Here is an 18,248-nt window from a genome sequence, read left to right on the forward strand (position 1 = left end):
AAATAATGACTTACCGAGGAGTTTCTAAGCCTGACAACTAAGGAAAAGTTTACCCTTGTTTTAGAACAGATGAGAAATATGCAGAAAATTAGAAATCAGGATATTCATAATTAGCATAATGAATTTGGATAGCCAGTTCTTGCTTTGTTAAAAATATGCCATCAACAGTACCAATATGAATCAGGGTTCCCATCTCAGCCCTCCCACTCGCAGCTGCCTTTGCTGCCTGACCGCTGCACCACTGGCTACGCACTTCATACTTCACATTCCTCAGCAACCCCACTGTTCAAGTTCAATGCCGATGTTCGACTGGAGCTGGAGGATGTTTAGAATTTTAAGGGCCTCTGGTGATCAAATTTGAATGATAGAACCTAATTGTCCACATAAGCTAACGGCTAGAGATTTTGGCATTAACTTCACAGGTGTTTTTACTGTAATAAGTACACAAACAATTCCGAGATATGATAAATGAATCAGCGATGCTTTTCCACTCAAAGACATGTTGGCTGTTTGGGATGTTCCATTCTAGGGCTTCTTTTGTTATCTAGTAATTTTTCAGAAATGAAACTATTTCTTGAAAATTTACATTTAACATAGTTTTTAATTTCAGTTAGCACATTAATTAGAAAATAGAAGAAAATATGCAAAATATTTATTTTTAAAAGTGAAACCTTTGCTAAAGATAAGAAAATTAATGAAAATGTAAATTTTAAGAAACATCCCAAAGTTGCACTATATGTATTTTATATATATATATTATAAGGTCTCCCCAGAGCCTTCTCTTCTCCAGGCTTAACAACTCTCTCCGCCTGTTTTCATAGGAGAGGTGCTCCAGCCCTCTGATCATCTTTGTGGACCTCCTCTGGACTCACTCCAACAGGTTCACGTCCTTCTTGTGCTGAGGGCTCCAGAGCTGGATGCAGTGCTCCATGTGGGGTCTCACCAGAGCAGAGTAGAGGGGCAGAATCACCTCCCTCGACCTGCTGGCCACGCTGCTTTTGATGCAGCCCACAATGCAGTTGGTCTTCTGGGCTGCGAGTACACATTGCCGGCTCATGCTGAGCTTCTCATCAACCACCACCCCCACATCTTTCTCCTCAGGGTTGCTCTCAATTCATTCTCTGCCCAGCCTGTATTTGTGCTTGGGATTGCCCTGACCCATGTGCAGGACCTTGCACTTGACCTTGTTGAACTTCATGAGGTTTGCAGAGGTCCACCTCTCAAGCCTGTCCAGGTCCCTCTGGATGGCATCCCTTCTCTCTCAGTCTGCTCTCTTGAATTCCAGGGTAGCGAGATTGCTGTGCGCCCTCCTTGCTGCCCTCCGGATCTTGAACTCCACCATTTCATGGTCACTGCAGCCAAAGCTGTCCTTGAACTTTACATTCCCCACCAGCCCCTCCTTGTTGGCGAGAACAAGGTCCAGCATGGCACCTCTCCTCATTGGCTCTTCTGTCACTTGGAGAAGGAAGTTGTCATCAATGCATTTGAGGAACCTCCTGGATTGCTTATGCCCTGCTGTGTTGTCCCTCCAACAGATATCAGGGTAGCTGAGGTCCCCCACAAGGACCAGAGCTTGTGAACACGCAGCTGCTCCTATCTGTCTATAGAGGGCCTCATCCGCTCAGTCTTCCTGGTCAGGTGGCCTGTAGCAGACCCCCACAATAACATCACCTGTCCATGCCCTCCCTTTAATCCTGACCCATAAGCTCTCGGTCCGGCTCCTCACCCATCTCCAGGCAGAGCTCCATGCACTCCAGCTGGTCATTGACACAGAGGCTGACACCCCCTCCTTTATCCCCTGCCTGTCCTTCCTAAAATCCAACAGCTAATTTGTTTACTGACAGTAGAGAAACACCCAACAATAATTTTTAATTCAGAGTGCTATTGTGTAAACAATCTATTTGGGGCTGAAATAGTTACGAAGCACACAGCCTGCTCGGAGGGCAAGATGTGTTTATAATTACTTTAAGCAAGATAGGTTTTATATTACATATTTATTTAGGTTGTAAATACCTGAGATTTAAGCTCAACAATCCTCAATTGTCTTAATAACTAAAAGCAAATGAAGGATATGGAGGCTAGGCCACCCATAAATTAATTATGCACAAATATAATGCATCAATAAACAAACACAAGGTTTACATTTTCTTTATCTCTGCCTCTCTTTATTGTCATATTAAAGACAATGACAGTGGATGTAATTTACTTAATACTTTTAACATATACAACAGAGTAAACCCACCGTTTAAATAGCTGCATTTCACTATATTTACAAAAAAAAAAAGGAAAAACAAAGAGGTGGTTACTCATTCTAATACAAACTCCACCCATTTACACCTTTTGTTTATTCACAAAAATACCAAGCACTTGCAGTAGAACTTCCCATGATAAAACGAAGTACTTAGGCACAGGAAAGGTTTATGGGCTTTCTCTCTGTTTGGCCCGTACCTGTCTAATACATCTTTAAAAAGAAATAAAGCTAAACTTCTATACAGACAAATCAGTAGGTGGCAGTCTCAGTGAGATCACAAAGAGAATTTGAATTTATTCTTACGTTTCTATTGTTAAAAGGGAGATAGCAAAATATATACGGCTTTTAAAGCAGATACTAAACACATTACATTCGCAACCTTTATCCTGCCAAAATCTAGGCAGAAGTATACCTTGGTATCACATTGAAAATACAAAATAATTGGAGAATAACGATATTGAATTTCCCATCAGTTCTTCTCTGCACGGAGGATGAATTAAAAAATAAACACTGTGGCATCTTAAGACTTAAAACAACAGATTTACATTCTCTGAACGTAGCCTTACGCTTCTCTTTCGGTTGCTACATGAAGACAAACTGCAGCAAAACTGCAGCACTAACTCATTCATTTTCAAATGCTAGATCATTCAGCAGCCTGCTTCTACTTCATTAGTGCACAGCTTCAGCTTTTTTCTCTCCAACCTCGACCCATGTTCTCGGCACACAGAATATCCAAATGCTGCTGACAAGAAAACACTAAGATACTTTCCCTCCATAGCACCAGAGTGAATTTAAACACAGTACACTGAAATAATTTAAAAATGTATATTCATTCTGAAACTGTTATAGTGGGCTAAAGATTAAAATACTTTCAAATTATTTCATGTCCACGCAGGAAAACAGTTTCCTTTCTATTTCTACTTTATATGTTAAAATAAAACCAGGTTGTTCAGATGACCTTGCTCAATTGCCAAACTTCCCAAAACCAAGACTGCAGTAAGTTTCAGATTTGAGCAGTTATATGTAACAGCTGCTATCATATGAAAAACTATTTGTAATTTGTAATGTTCTTATAACATTCTTCTCAGAATTTACTAATAGCTTTACAATCTGCAGCTTCTTGTAGGTACACCCCAAAGCAGAATCCTGGGGAGAAAAACCATTTACTGCATAATCCCTTGGGATAAATGAAAAAACAATAAAAAATGCAAGCAAAGAGCAAACACTTCAAACAATTTTAACAGCACTCCTGAAGTTTAACTCAGCATGAATCAATCAGGGACTCAGTTCAGGCAGTCTGAAGTCTCTGTTCTTAAGAGCTAGACTGACCTCTGCAGCTCCTGTTGAAAGGTCATTTCCAAATGGACTCCGTGCAAGCTCACAGAACTCCTGCAGGTTTGTGTTGTTTTGTTTAAATCAAATCTGATTACATGTGTCTAACACTGAGTTACTAACAACTTCCACACATTAACATTAACACAAAGGTCTAATTCTAGCACATGAAAAAGAAAATTTTATCAGCCAAAATTTACTTTAAATTTACTTCCACTCTTTGGTACAGAGAAACCGCTCCTTTCAGGGTCGGTACTAACAGCTGGTAAATAATTGGCCAATCCTTCTGATAGTATTTCACTTACCAATTCCCCGTTGTTAAGACACACAGAACTGATAATGCGTGTTTCTTAATTAAATTATGTTTTCTTGCTATTCCTTGTTTTGCTGTAGTGCATTATGTCCAAGTGCTATGTAACAATGGGAATATGAAATTCATTATTATCAAATATCAGAGGCCTCCTAGGAGGGGTTGATTCTTTGTCTGCTTTGTGCAACAGTTTAAAGAGTCCTGTTCCAATATTCATCGGAATTCCCATGATGATGCACTCAGAAACACCTGGGGGAGAGGGGGGGGAAATAAATATCAAAACATGTTCAACATCTCAAGAGTATGGATTTACAAAACTATTTTCATTTGCCCATTCTGTATGCATTGCCTATCAAATCTCCTTGAACCACACATGTAAAGACCAAGGCCTCTTCACAAGATAAATTAAATGTTACAGTCATCAGATCAGTATGTTACTTAATTGGTGCTACCTTAATTCTACATGGTTAGGAAAAATTCAGCCTAACCTAAACACCTTCTCTAGCAATGGAAGAGCTTCAAAAGGTTTGTTTTCAGAGAAGACACATTCCACTCAGTGCCAATAGCAGAAGATGCAAGGCAACGTTACTTCATATTCATTCCCTGACTCAGTGCTAAGACTTCAGGCAAATGTGACCAAGTTTGCCCAAACCCCTGCAGCTTCCCAGTCAAAGAGGCATATCACTACTTTGTACAGCCCCTACAGCACACAAGTTACAATTGATAAAGGAAATACCTCTCTAATGCCTAACAAAATAAACCTAACCTGGTTTTGCATGATAACCTTTCAAGCTGAGACAACTTCTGAACCATGGAAATTGCATTTGGATTTTGGGAATCCTTTTTGCCTTGCAATACTTACATATGTACAACCAGGAGCCCTTCCTCCCTACCTCACAGACAAAGCAATAGTTTGCAGCATCTGACAGGAGCCACATATAGCAGAAAATGTTCAGACAGAACATGCCACTGTAACAACCAAGTGTATGTCCTATATCTGCTCAGATTAACGTATAGTAGGGGCCAACGGCAACCGCTGCGGACGGGTGAAGATAATGACGTTGATGGTGGCAGCACACTCCGCTCTAATGACCATCCAAGTCTTCTCTGGTGCAATGTCTTGTAACACAACCAATAGAATCTATTGCGAATGTAATCATCTGGCTGACAGCTATGAACTGCTGCTCTCGCTGTCAGCTGGAAGAAGCTAGACAGAGATGAAGCCAGTCATACTGCTCTTATTGTGGAGTATATTCTTGACACTTCCCTTCCAGACCACCTCCTCATAAATGAGTATCGCAACAGTGACCTGTAGCTGTCAGTTGCCACTCTTAATTTAGAAATGAGAGTGCTGTTGGCTACACCTTGGGAAGGGGACGGAAAGGTAAACTGACTGTATCTCCAAGCAGTGGCTTGCAAATAGCAGCACTGCCTGCTGATTCTGCTTCTACAGTGGATCCTGCTGGAACTGGATGTACTCCCTTCTGCTCTCGTTTGAACCCACTCTGCCCAATGAAAAGTGTCATCAGCAATCCTCCGAAGAAAATGCTTGTCTTTATGTAAAGCAAGAATCAGCTCTTCCCCATTTTGTCAAGGGGGACAAAAAGCATTTTACAAGACAAAAGGGATTCAAAGGCCACATGGTCTAAAACTACACCCACACATTCAGGAGCAGCACTGATTAGAGATACCATTCAGTTCAGCACCTATAGTTGATTTTGGGTACATACTCATTTTTCTTGGCAATGTTTATAATTCTTTCCTGCTCTGGAGATGCAAAACCATGAGTGTGCGAGTGTTTTCATAGCAATTCAAAGAGATAACTAGTGATGGCCAGGTCAGGCAGCTGCACAGCACTTTTTTATACAAGCAAGCCAGTATCATCTTTTCAGTTTTGGAAGACAGACAACAATTTTCTGTTTTGTCCATTCCATTTCCTTATTTGAACTAAAACATTTATATAGAAGGCAACATGAAAAGATCTTTGGTTTCTACATTATTCAAAACAAGATTTTACCAGCACAGGGAGGACTTTGAGAAAACATTTTCTTTTCCTTACTGTCCAGGACAGAATCAGTCTCCCATAGATTCTTTGACAGAATCACGGGCAAATATTTAAAAAAAAAAAAAAAAAAAAAAAAAAAAAGACAAAAAAAGACAATCCCACTCACATGGAGTGCTGGACAGCCAGAAAGCAGCCGAGTTCTTAAAATACAAACTAGTAATACAAAGGTTTCTAAGATTCCACCTATTCAAAAAATATACTGTCCAACAAGCACTGGTTGAAATTGACTACACTTTCGAAGACCACCTAGAAATACATGCAAACTAGTAAACCTTAACATAATACATTCATATTTTTATACTTCATTAACACCCAGAAATTCCAAATGAGCAGTTACAGCTCCAGGATGGTAGACCTTACACAAACAGATGATGAAGAGGGTAAAACTTGCTTGACTTCACCTGTTCTCTGTTTAACCTACTAGATAGAGACTTGTTAACAAATCATTCCAAAATGTATTTATTAGCCTAAAGGACAACAAAATCTGGGAGGAATGGAATGGGGGCAAAGAAGTTTAAAAAAAAGAAAAATTGTTTTAATTCCAAATATTAGAGTACATGGCAGAAATGTAAAATTAAGAGACAAACAGAATGACAACACTCATCTATTTGAATTTTCTGTTTGGCTGTGTATATGTGTGCATGCATGCACTTGTGTGCATGTTCACTTATATTTTTAAATTCTTATCAGATTCTTTCATAAATTCAGTGAGAAGATGATTCAGTGGACGTTAATGAGCTTTGTTTTAAAACTGAAGAACAGATACATTTAAAAAGAAATTTCTCAGGACAAGGATCTTTGTTTTGTTAATGAATGGAGTACTGATAAACAGGGCTTCTCATGTTAAAAAAAAAACCCAACACGTAATTTATATCTATTTCAATCAGAAATATCCGAAGAAGTCAAGAATTTTGCCTTTCTATTTATTTCTAGATACAACTGACAAATCGCATAAGCAATCATTATGATATTCACCTATGCTATCCGAGATATATGTCTTCCTACTTTTCAGTAGGAATGAAAACGAAACCTAAATACTGAATGTGGCACTAGATGCCTTAATCAGGTCTATGTGCTGAAGATACAAACTTTCACAATTGAAAAAACAGAACTACTGATAGTGGGACAAATTTCCTGGTGTTTCACCAAGCTACGTGGTGAGAAGTAAAACCAAATTACTAAAAGTCTACCTTAAGAAACTTTACCACAAATGTCCAACTGACTTAAAGATCGCTGATTGAGATGAGAAGTAGAGAAACACCCAAACTTCTAGGATCAGGAAGTATAGATCAGCCTCAGGTGTGAAGTTTTTGACATGTAGGCCGAACAGAAAGCATAACAGGGGCAAAAATCCAATGCTTTGAAGAGGTTTACAGATGCTCGGTAAGGACCACAAACTGCAAGAGAATCTGCAGTACGTACCACAAACAGAATCCTTCTGTCCAAAGTAGGCAGCATCAAAGAGATGGTCTGCAGTCTTTTCAAAAGAAGCCAGCATCAACACACTTTCCTTCATTTTTGCCAGTCCAAACCTAGTAATGCCCAGCACTTCACCCTTGATTGATGGAAAAACCCAAAGACAGGCTATCACAATAGTGGCTGGAGGTCAATTATGTTTGCTAAAGAAGCAAAATCAGGTGAACATGAGAAACAGTTTTTATTCTAACAACCACATGAAACAAATAGTAGGTGAAAAGGTTACTGTCTACAATATAGCATCATCATACCACACTGCCTCATGTTAAACATCCTGAAGGTTAATAGTTTGTTAGTAATCAATATTTAAATAAAACAAAGTGATTATTCATACATAACAGAAGCTGTTACAAATGGTTAGTAGATTATTATTTTTTTAAGCAAGAATATTCTAAAGATTGAAAGAAACATGGCCATGTTAATTATAAACTAGTTGCTGAGCTACAGACTTCAGCTGTCTGAAGCTACTGCCTATCGTCTACTGATAAATCTGATTTCAGCTGCCAGATTACAGAAGATGTTAAATGTTCATTTTTTCACTCTCAAGAAAAAAAAGTAATTAGCTTTTAAGACTAACTTGTTTTATTTCTGCCTCTGTTTCAAACAAACATCCCGATTATAACACACTGTGCACAGAAGCACAAGTCAAAACTACAGACAAAGGAATGCATGCTAGGAGCCCAACAAGTGTAAAACACTGCACTCTGATGCCCTTTTCCACTATTGTGTTGCAGCTCCACGCAGCCAGCCCTGGGGACTGCTGCAGCTCAGTACAATAAAGCCCTACAGTATTGGGAGAAGTCAGAACTCCTTCATGCATTTCACCCAAATTAAACCCTTGCGCTCTGGCAGGCAAAGTGGTAAGTCTCACTTCACTAAGTGTACTCAAATCTAAAAACCACATTGGATGTGAAGGAGAGAAAGGCAATCAATAAAGAACAGACAGAGGATTTTCTACTAGCAAGTTCTGGATGGCTGTTCATACTTGATGTGTAACCTGATTCTATTTGTGACGTCTGTACCCTTTTACTCTTATATACAGCGCAGCTGCTATGCACCACACCCCATGTGGTTTTCTGCACAGCAAGCCTTAAATTGCACGCATGGTTACCCAAACAGTTGATTTTCATAACACAATTTTTAGGATTCCTTTTTCCACTATGAAATTATGATTCCCTACTCATTATAACAACTTGTTTGCAGTCAAACTAGACCTTCTCCCTGCCCCCTCCGCCCCAAGAAGCAGACTAATTAAGCATTTTGTTTGATATACAAACAACAGTATTTGGTCAGTATAACCTACAATTCTTTAAACCTACAACTGATTTCCATCTCCCTAGCTCATCCATCCTTCTCAAACATGGTAAAAGTAATTTGTATAAACAGGCCAATGTAACATTTAGAAAAAGCAATAGTACAAACCTTGTAAGTCATTAGATCAGACAGCAACATCACATGTCTCCTGTCAATGCTCATACCATGGTTCACCATTGTATACTGAATCTCGTTGATAATGGTTGTCCGAGCAGCTTCAATTCCTAGTGTCTTCTCTACCTACACAAGATTATGTTAGATTAATGAAGGACCAAATGCTTGGAGCAAGTATATTCCTGAAACAAATGCCATCTGATGTCAGATAATACTTCATTTCCATTACTACCCTTTTGCGTTTCTCCATTAAAAAAGTACAGAAAAAGCTTCTTTGAAGAGAACAGTGCTGCCAGTCGAATTATTCTCTTGTGTTTAACATTCTGCGTTAATGCATTCTGACAACTATTTGTGAACGCCGGCTTGATTAGATATAAACTGCTGCATTTGAGCACAAACAAGCGCTTACAATAAAGATACTACGGGGAAAACCCCACAGTACCCATTTGAACATTACCTCGTAAGTGTTGTTAGAGGACGTTTTTGTTCCTTTCACTCCATGAGTAGCCATAACAGCTCGCAGATTATCACCTTCAACTAGAAGTTTATATTTTTCCTTTCCACTTTGTTCATCAATATGAATGACAGCTCGGGAAACCTCTGGTATACCTTGCACTACAACCTTCACAAAAGAAAAAAAACTAGTAACTTTGATGCGTACAGTAATGCAGTATAAAAGGGTAACCCTTATCAGCATTCAAACCTATTTACCTCCAGTCTTTGGAGTAAATACTTAATTAAAATACATATGAAATAAGATTTCCTGCTCTTAAATACACTACTGCAAATGTGACATTCACACTGTACTATAAACCTTACTCACAATCTACATTTTACATTCTATGCCAGATATTCTCACACTCAGATCTGAGTCTCTCGATGGTGATAGATCCACACAACCGAAAGGGCGTCCTGCCCGAAAAAAAAAATGTACTCATCAATATTTTTACAATCCAAAGTAGACAGCCTCCTCACAGAAAGCTGCAAAAATGCCAGATACTGTCCTGTGGTTCAATTCTAGATGCAGCTGGAAAAAGACAGAACTATTTCATACAAATGCTGCACTCGGAATGCTGCAGTAAATATTCTAAGGAAAGTACGGAGGCTTCAGTTTTATTTATAAAGATTAGTTACATAGGCTTAGTTTCACCCGTAAAGCAGTAGCATCGCAATCTAAGAGCTATGTACTCAGACTGTCTTCACTGTCAATAATGAATAGAATTATTTTGTCTTCCTACCATAGGACCCCAAATTGTTATTACCGATTACCTCCCACAAAAGCATGAAAGCGCCTTTGTTTTTACCTTTGGTAGTTCTTCCTTCAGGGACTGCAATACATAATACATTGAACTCTTGCTATTTTCACGAGGGGTCACACATACAACTGCTTCTCCATGGACAGCAACATCCCCAGGCTTTACTCGGAGTTTAGATATGCAAATAGAGTAGCGCACAGTCTCTGCATTCACCTGTGGCAAAAGTCAGCCAGCAAACATCAGGGTATCTCTCAACATATACAGATCTGCTCAAATACATGCAGCAGTCTTTCAACAGAATATAAAAAAGCAGAAAGTAGAAAAATAAACAAAAATTGTTACTCTCATGAATTGCATGAAATACTACCCTGTGCTGAGGGTACTGGCCAATACATTAACTAACGGACAGAAATGGCATCTTTGTATTAAGCAAGACACGAAGAAATGAATGCATGTTCTCTCACTTCCAGAAAAAGGAAAAATTATGTACTTTGTAAGGGAAGAAAAAGGGAAAAACAAAATCCAGATGTAATGTAGCCAGAGGACAACCTTTGTTCACTTTCTTTTTTTAACTTCCACCGGTCTGATTTCTGTTTCTGAGACAGGGTTAAGAGACCCTTTGAAACTTACCAAAGGCACACTCTGCGTAAGAACTGAACAACTCACCTCTAATCTTAGTAGTCTAATGCGCTCTAAAGACAGCTTCACTAGGATGAAACAATCATCTGGAAGAAACACTTCCTCAATATATTCTGAAATCTTTAAGAGATAACGATGAAACAGTTAGTTATGTGAAAATGGTTAAAATGCCCTATAGCAATTGGCTAGAGTTTACATTTAAAGCATGCGCAATAATATAATTTTTCATACCTCTCCTAATAAAGTTTTCTCAATTCTTCCTTTAACCAGACGGGCAAAATCAGGATCATCATCTTTGTCCAACTGTGCTGTTATAATAGGGGTGCTACAAAGAATAAACACACAAGAAAAAACAGCTAGGAAATTGCTCAGCTAGATTACAGACAGCAAAACTACAGCTTGCCTTACGGAACCTATCTCATCATCTAGAGAAGCATTTAATAACATAAAGAGGCCTTCAGCTTCCTCAGGGACATTTAAGAAACTTATTGTTCGTGTACTTCAGGCTGGTAAAAACAAACCCACACACCAGAGGTTATAACACAACAACCAGTGACTATTTTCATGGTGTACAGTAGTCTAGTATTATTTAAGTGTGGCTTCATGGATACCTAGGTATAGCTACGCTTCAACTGCTGCTAAGCACCAGAAAGTTTCATAATATAGGAGAGACACCTAATGGAATACTAAACTTAATATGTAACCACTTTACCTCATTTGATTTTCAGAAAAATAAAACTTATCTCTTCTCTGGTCTTAAGTATCACTTAGTTGGAAAGACATTACACTTTTCTTATTCGGGTGTTCCATGGATTCCATGTTGTCTAGTATATTACAGGAAATGGGGAAATGCTACCGCATATTGCAAATTTATCCATCAGATTTTACTTAGGCAAAGGGAAAAAACCAAAAGAAAACAACGTTAGTACCTAATAGCCTTTGAAGCATTAATGATTTCTTTGATCCTTGGTACACCCAAAGTAATGTTCATTGAAGCAACGCCAGCAAAATGGAAAGTCTTCAGAGTCATCTGTGTGCCAGGCTCACCAATGCTCTGTGCACAAAGAGCTCCTACTGCGGAACCAGGCTCCATCTGTGCCCTGATAAACAAATTCTCTCATAAAAAAATAGAGAAGACATAGAACTCAAAAAGGCATAAAATCCTAAGCAAGTTAAGACAGAAACTATTCTGGTAGATATATGAGAAGGTTGTTTTGGTTTTTTTTTTTTAATAAACTAATAGGAGAGAAATTAAAAGGTCACCAATACTCAAGACATGATAGCACAAAGTGTGACATAACTCTTCACAGACTGTGTAGATCAAGAACGACCACCAAGATTCATATGGATTTGAAACTGATCTATTCAGACATTATTTTGCATGGACTCTTTGGAGGTTTGGAACAATCTCCTGCAAGATGGGAAGGAAGGGAACACGTCTGCTTTAACAAGCCCACCTGTAGGTGGCAATACCTTTTTTTTGGCATTCTACCTTTGTCTTGCAATGTTTATGTCATTGGGGCCAACTATTTATATCTTTATTTCTATTGCATTCACAACAGAACCAACATTCATACAGTAAAAATAGCAAAACACACTCCTAGACTGCAAACAAAGCAGTAAGTACTGAATTGGGGCTGGGCGGAGATAAATTGAAAGAAAGTACCAGGCTAAACACTTACCTCATGTATTTGTCCCTACAAGTCTCTAGAAACTTCTCTAATTGTGTTGGAGTAATCCTATCCAACTGATATAAAACTCGTGGCTGAAAAGAGAATAGAGCAGTTGGAAAAGCAATAGCTTATGAAGATTTCAAATAATTACATAATTACCCACTTGAAACTATTTACCTCTGTTGTGCCATTGTCATTAATGCCATACTTGTCTCGAGTTTTTTTTATCTTCTCAGAAACACCTTTGATGAATTTTTTAATTTCCTGAAATTACATTAAACCAACAGTAAGCAAAGAGATGGTCTCTCATATTGAAGTCTTCAGCAATAAGTTATTTGCTTAGATCTCCCAACGGAATGTTTACAATAATAAATTTACAATGCAAAATATGAAGAGAGGAACATCAAAACTTAGACACACACGTACATTAGAATTTAGCAAACCAGATTCACTCTTCTGTAACCACAAACTAGTAGCAGTACATGAGGAATATGGTCCACACTGAATAAAAGCATCCTTCCTGAGCACACACTAAAAATTTAAGAGATTTGACCTTGGTTGATCCTTCCTTCCTACCCATTACTTAATGAAACGGTTTCTACCATCAAAATAATAATAATAATAATAAAAAATATCTCAAAGTTCTTATTTTCTGTGTATGCTGACACAAACATATTTTCACTCATTTCTCATTATTCAAAATAAGTAAACGTGGAAAGACTGTGTCAACAGAGGAAGTATATAAAGGACACCTACTGGATAGATCTCAGAGATTCAAGGTGTACTTTATCTGGGGGGAAAAAAACCTCAAAATTGATACATATACATCCGTCTCTACCTGGCATAGCTCAAATAACTTCTCTGTTCTGTAGAAAGGTCTTGCAGATAATTGCATTTAACATGTAGTAGTAGCAGCTAAGCCTTTCACTCTCTTAGCAGGTTTACCCAGAAGTAGTTCTAGCTGTCTTTACTGGAACATTAATTGAAACAACGTCAGAAAAACTTTTCTATGAAACAATACTCAGGCATTATGCCTTGGATATAGATATGTACACTGTAAGTCATGAAATAAGAGGTCCACAATTAAACTCTTCCATAAAAGTGGACTCAATGCAAGTCATTACCATAACACAGAGTTATCAAAACCAAAACATAAAGAAAAAGCAAGAGGAAATCCTTCCCATCTACTTCAACAGTGATTTAAGAAAGCCTCGGTGGAGGAGCAAATAGTTTGATTTTTAGAGTTCTTTTAAACCCTTTCCTCATTGTCAGCCCTGACAACCAGGATGACTATTATATTACATCAACTCTTCTTCACTCAGTACCAGATTTCTTCCGAACACCACACCAGCTGGGCACTGGAAATTACTTACAAAATTCAGTAAATATATGAGTGACCGCCTTTTCCTTTTTTTTTTTTTTTTTTTTTTAAGAAGAAATGAATTCATAAACCATTATCAAAACAAACACTTCTATTACATCCTAACAAAATCCCCAGATTCTCAAAATAACAACATTTTTGCTGGTATTCAAGGTATTTTCAGACACCACTTTATTTTCTGTGAATACTAGAACAAAGTTCAAATGAAAAAACTAACAACAGAAGTGGGCTGCTACAATGGATGCTTCAAGTTCTTTCCTCGCTTGGATGACAACAGGATACGTTCACACATTTCTGCCCCTTTTGCCCTGCAGTAAGTCATATTAACTAACAAATGAAATATTTGGCCATTTTAAAGGTTTTTGATGCTGAAATCTTTGCATAAAAATGATATTTTATTTCCTAAAGTAAGTGTTTAGTAATAACGTGGTATTAGAAAAATTAATCTTTTTACTATGAGTGCATAGAAAACCAGGAATATTGCAGGACTTGCAGAACGACCCAGAACATTTGATCTAGAGAAAAAGAAAACATTACGGAGAAACTTTAAAAATTATTCTATCTTGAAAGGTGCTTCTTTTGTGGAGGGGCAGGAAGGGAGCAGTGAAAGGGGATGAAGGCAGAAGGTGTAATACTAACTTCTCCCTCCAGAACACTGAAGACTAAGTTTTTTTAAATTTTCCCCTACTCACATGAAACCCAGGGACGGTAATAACAACCACACCACCACCAACTCCTCCTCAAAAGAAGCTGTCATAGTGGCTGAAGGTTTAGTCATGTGGTCATATGGAGAAAGTCCACAAAAGGGCAGACCTAAGACCAAAACAGCATGGGACTGCAAACAGCACAATGGGAAACTATTTATTGACAACTTTGCCTCTTTGACAGTCCCCAAGTACCAAAATACTTAAGAAAAAACAAAACAAGAAGAACAAAAACCAACAAAACCGAAACAAAATAAGCTCCAACATACTAAATTATTATGTATCATTCTGAATTGTAAAAACAAGGTACTCAAATGATACATTATTTCCATGCACTAGACCCAAAAACGAAAGGTGAGAAATAAAAAATAAATCTCTGAAGAGATTTATTTTTCTTTGTCAGAAGTTTTATTCACGCACAAGAACTAAAAAAGGAAATTACTTGTCCCTCTCAACTTTTAACTATCTGCTGGCAGTTTATCCAAACTTTGGATTAATTTATGCTACAAAAAGAAATAAAATGCAGATCACTCTTTGCTGAGCCTGTCTGTCTCTATGGAGTTATCTTCAGTGCAACACTGTCCTTTATGAGCACATCTATGTAACTTCCAGAGGGAGCTCAAGAACCATTGGTTCTTCCACATAGTCTAAACCTGTTAAGTCTTTTAAGCCTGGACTTGTTTAACAAAAAGGCACCAAACTATATCAGTAAGCTCTGGCTCAATGTGGGCCTTGTCAGCTCCTACAGAGCTAACGTTTAGTCAAACTAGTAGTCCAGGGTCTAAAGCCTTCTCACCCAGGTGTTTGTGCCATGTTTCCCAGCGCTTAACCTAGAATGGATAACTTAAATACGTGACGCACTGCTAGTGTAAGAATACTCGCAATTAAGAAGCCCACTGAAATACAGCAGAATAGACAATTCCACATAGTTCAATAATAATCTATTCAAGTCCAGGCAGACCCATTAGGTTAGCTCTACATATGCCAGCACCGACTGGCTGTGTGCTGAGCCTTTTCCATGTTTGCACCACACTCCCTAGTACTCATATTCTGTCATCTCCAAAAAAAAACATAGAAAAAGGATATTTTTTTTTCATTGTGAGGGTTTCTAAAGATTTTATCAATTTCAATAAGAAGAAAACTAAAATTTCCCTTCAACCATATCTTAATATACTCAAATAAGTCAAAAATATTAACACAACTGAAACCGTGCCAGCCAACAACCTGCTTTTCCATCAGTTGAACTCCCTCTAGTGAGAGCCCAGTGCGGGCAGAATGAATGCTAGTCTGTTTGGAAAAGGCTATTTAGACATACAAACAGTATGGACAAGAGCAGATAAGCCCATTACAGGAATCTCCTGGTAAAATAACAGCGACAAGAAATCTCTCTGTTCTGGAAGGGAAAAGTGAAGGAAGGGATGGGAAAACATCAGAAAATCCATGCTAATATCCCTAAAGGTTGAAAGAATGAGCTTTAGAAAGGAAAGACATGTAACTAAAATAAAGCTTCCTCAAATGTAACCATGGGTATTAAATCATGGGTCATGATTTTCACCATTAAAAAGGAATTGAGTAAATTATTGTGACAAACATCTACATTATAATTTAACAAGCAGTAATGTATATATGCTAATCAGTTACTCTAGCACTATACACACACCTTTAGCTAAAAAGCACTAACATTAATGCTCACACAGTGCACACACATGCTACAATTACCTCATTATACTTTTCATAACCTGTCTCTGTTAATGTCTTCAAGGATGAACAGAAAAAAAAAAGAAAAGGAAAGAAGAAAATGTAACAATATCTAAAAATTAAAAAACTTAAGTTAAACTAATTACCATTAAGGTGATGTAGCTATATCTGTGCTTCTGAAATTAATAGCAATTATTTAGATTTTCCTGATATGATTAAAGAGATATACACCTCAAAGAAGAGCTTCATCTCCAAACTTTGCTATTAGTATAATGCATATTTTTTCCTTCAGAGATGCAGTTAAGATTTACAGTGTATTTCAAGTATAGATATAATTATTTTTTCAACTCTGCTCTAGCAATAGAATTGCATATCAGGTCTATAAACAACTGCTTACTAGTTTTGCCACCTTCTGCTCTGAAGTACTCTGATCTATTAAAATGAAATCCTTCAAAAGCAGGTCATTAAACTCATGTTGTTCTCATCACTGCCAGTAATCAGAAGGTTCATCAAGCTAACAGCTTTATGTGTCCAGAGGCAGCTTAATTCTACAGTTTTTATCACTGCCGCCCAAAGTAGTCTTAAGTGTGGCTGCTCTTAGAAGTATTAAAATTGCTTAATGCTCTTTCAAACAAATAGACTTCTACCATTCAAAGTGCAAGCAGTCATGTGAACATTCACTCATCCTTAAAAGACATGTAAGCACTCCCCAGAAGATAAGCCCTGTCCAGCAAAGCACTTCATATGACAGAAGTTTTTTGCTGGGTTAGTATCACAGGAAAGCAAGGTAAATATACATGTAAGCGTATAGTTGGTGTTTCTATCACAGGAAAACAAATGAACAAGTAAAAACAGTTATTCAGAAAGTTGATAATATCAAAACATATGCGTAATGGGAGTATGACACTCAGTCCTAGTGGTTTCTTACATAGAGTCAGTAAGTATTATTTCATTTATGACATCCCACGGGAAGCACATAACTACTATACCATCTTGCTATAGATAGAAATTCCAGCAAGATATCTCAGATCAGTGGCACCTTCTACTTGAAAATCACTAGATATTTCTCTCATTTCTAGAGTTCCTGTGGTGAATGTGAACGACTACCACAGTAAGAATTAAACTTGCTAACCCTACCTCCCTGTCCCCTAAATGTACAGAAATATATTACTATATTACAAACTACTACTACTACAAAGTATATTACAAACTACTACTCCTGCTACTAATGCATAAAATTCAGCCATTGCTCCTACAGAGCATCAGAGCATTTATTTAATTTCCTTGATTTATAAGGAAAAGTTAATTACAGTGTGATAAGGAAGTGAGATAATTACCTGCAGAAAACTGTCTCTGCAGCAAAGAAATTCATTCTTCTTCATGATGGACTCAGATGTTAACACCAGTTCATTTTTACTAAGGGCTGGTTCACTTCGGCATGGATATACAGCCTTAAGAAGAAAAAAAAAATTACTTCTTCACATAAAACATATGCACAAAAACTTCACTGTAAAGACACAGAATACAGATACATCCAATTGACTAACAACATTCATTATTTTTTGGGTTGTTTTTTTTTTTTTTTACTACGTAATACCAGACTATTGTGAAGAGAAGGTTCACATACACTTCCATTTACTTACGTAAATCTGAAGGTATACACACACATATTTCTAATTTTGTCAATTTATTACACTCGCATTACAGACTTGTGAACAGTCATTTCAGCAAAAGCTTTTTATCTCTAGAGTGGGGGTGGGCAACAACCAACAAACCAACCAACCACAAAACCAAAACCTAACAATACCATTCTTCAAACATCACAGTACGTCCAGAGCTATTCAACAAGACATCAGGCCTCTGACCTAAGCAGCAGTTCAACACAACGAACGTGTGTGTCTTGATTTAATAAGGAATTACTTTGTGTAGTAAGTTCAATCCAGTACCCAACTAAGCCAGTAGTAATTTGTCTAGTGAGTTGGGTATTAGGCCCTAGAACTATGTCTAAACACAGAAGAAAATTGTATTTTTCACA

At 37.6% G+C, this 18,248-nt stretch overlaps 1 protein-coding gene across 1 annotated transcript in view; it reads right to left on the minus strand.

Moving 5' to 3' along the window:
• Positions 1-3,976: 3,976 nt before the first annotated feature.
• The window catches only part of POLR3A (polymerase (RNA) III (DNA directed) polypeptide A, 155kDa), a 33,605-nt gene continuing 19,333 nt past the window's right edge, over positions 3,977-18,248 (minus strand). The window contains exons 20-30 of the mRNA XM_009884553.1: positions 17,551-17,664; positions 12,608-12,694; positions 12,440-12,522; positions 11,687-11,857; positions 10,989-11,082; positions 10,785-10,877; positions 10,167-10,331; positions 9,320-9,484; positions 8,857-8,988; positions 7,381-7,513; positions 3,977-4,142 (exon numbers count right to left, since the gene is read on the minus strand). Coding sequence (XP_009882855.1) covers positions 3,994-4,142; positions 7,381-7,513; positions 8,857-8,988; positions 9,320-9,484; positions 10,167-10,331; positions 10,785-10,877; positions 10,989-11,082; positions 11,687-11,857; positions 12,440-12,522; positions 12,608-12,694; positions 17,551-17,664 — 1,386 coding nt within the window. The 3' untranslated portion in view covers positions 3,977-3,993. The remainder of the gene's footprint in view (positions 4,143-7,380; positions 7,514-8,856; positions 8,989-9,319; positions 9,485-10,166; positions 10,332-10,784; positions 10,878-10,988; positions 11,083-11,686; positions 11,858-12,439; positions 12,523-12,607; positions 12,695-17,550; positions 17,665-18,248) is intronic.

Source organism: Charadrius vociferus, unplaced genomic scaffold (assembly GCF_000708025.1).
Source record: "Charadrius vociferus isolate BGI_N301 unplaced genomic scaffold, ASM70802v2 scaffold655, whole genome shotgun sequence".
In the NCBI taxonomy this organism is placed as follows: Eukaryota; Metazoa; Chordata; class Aves; order Charadriiformes; family Charadriidae; genus Charadrius; species Charadrius vociferus.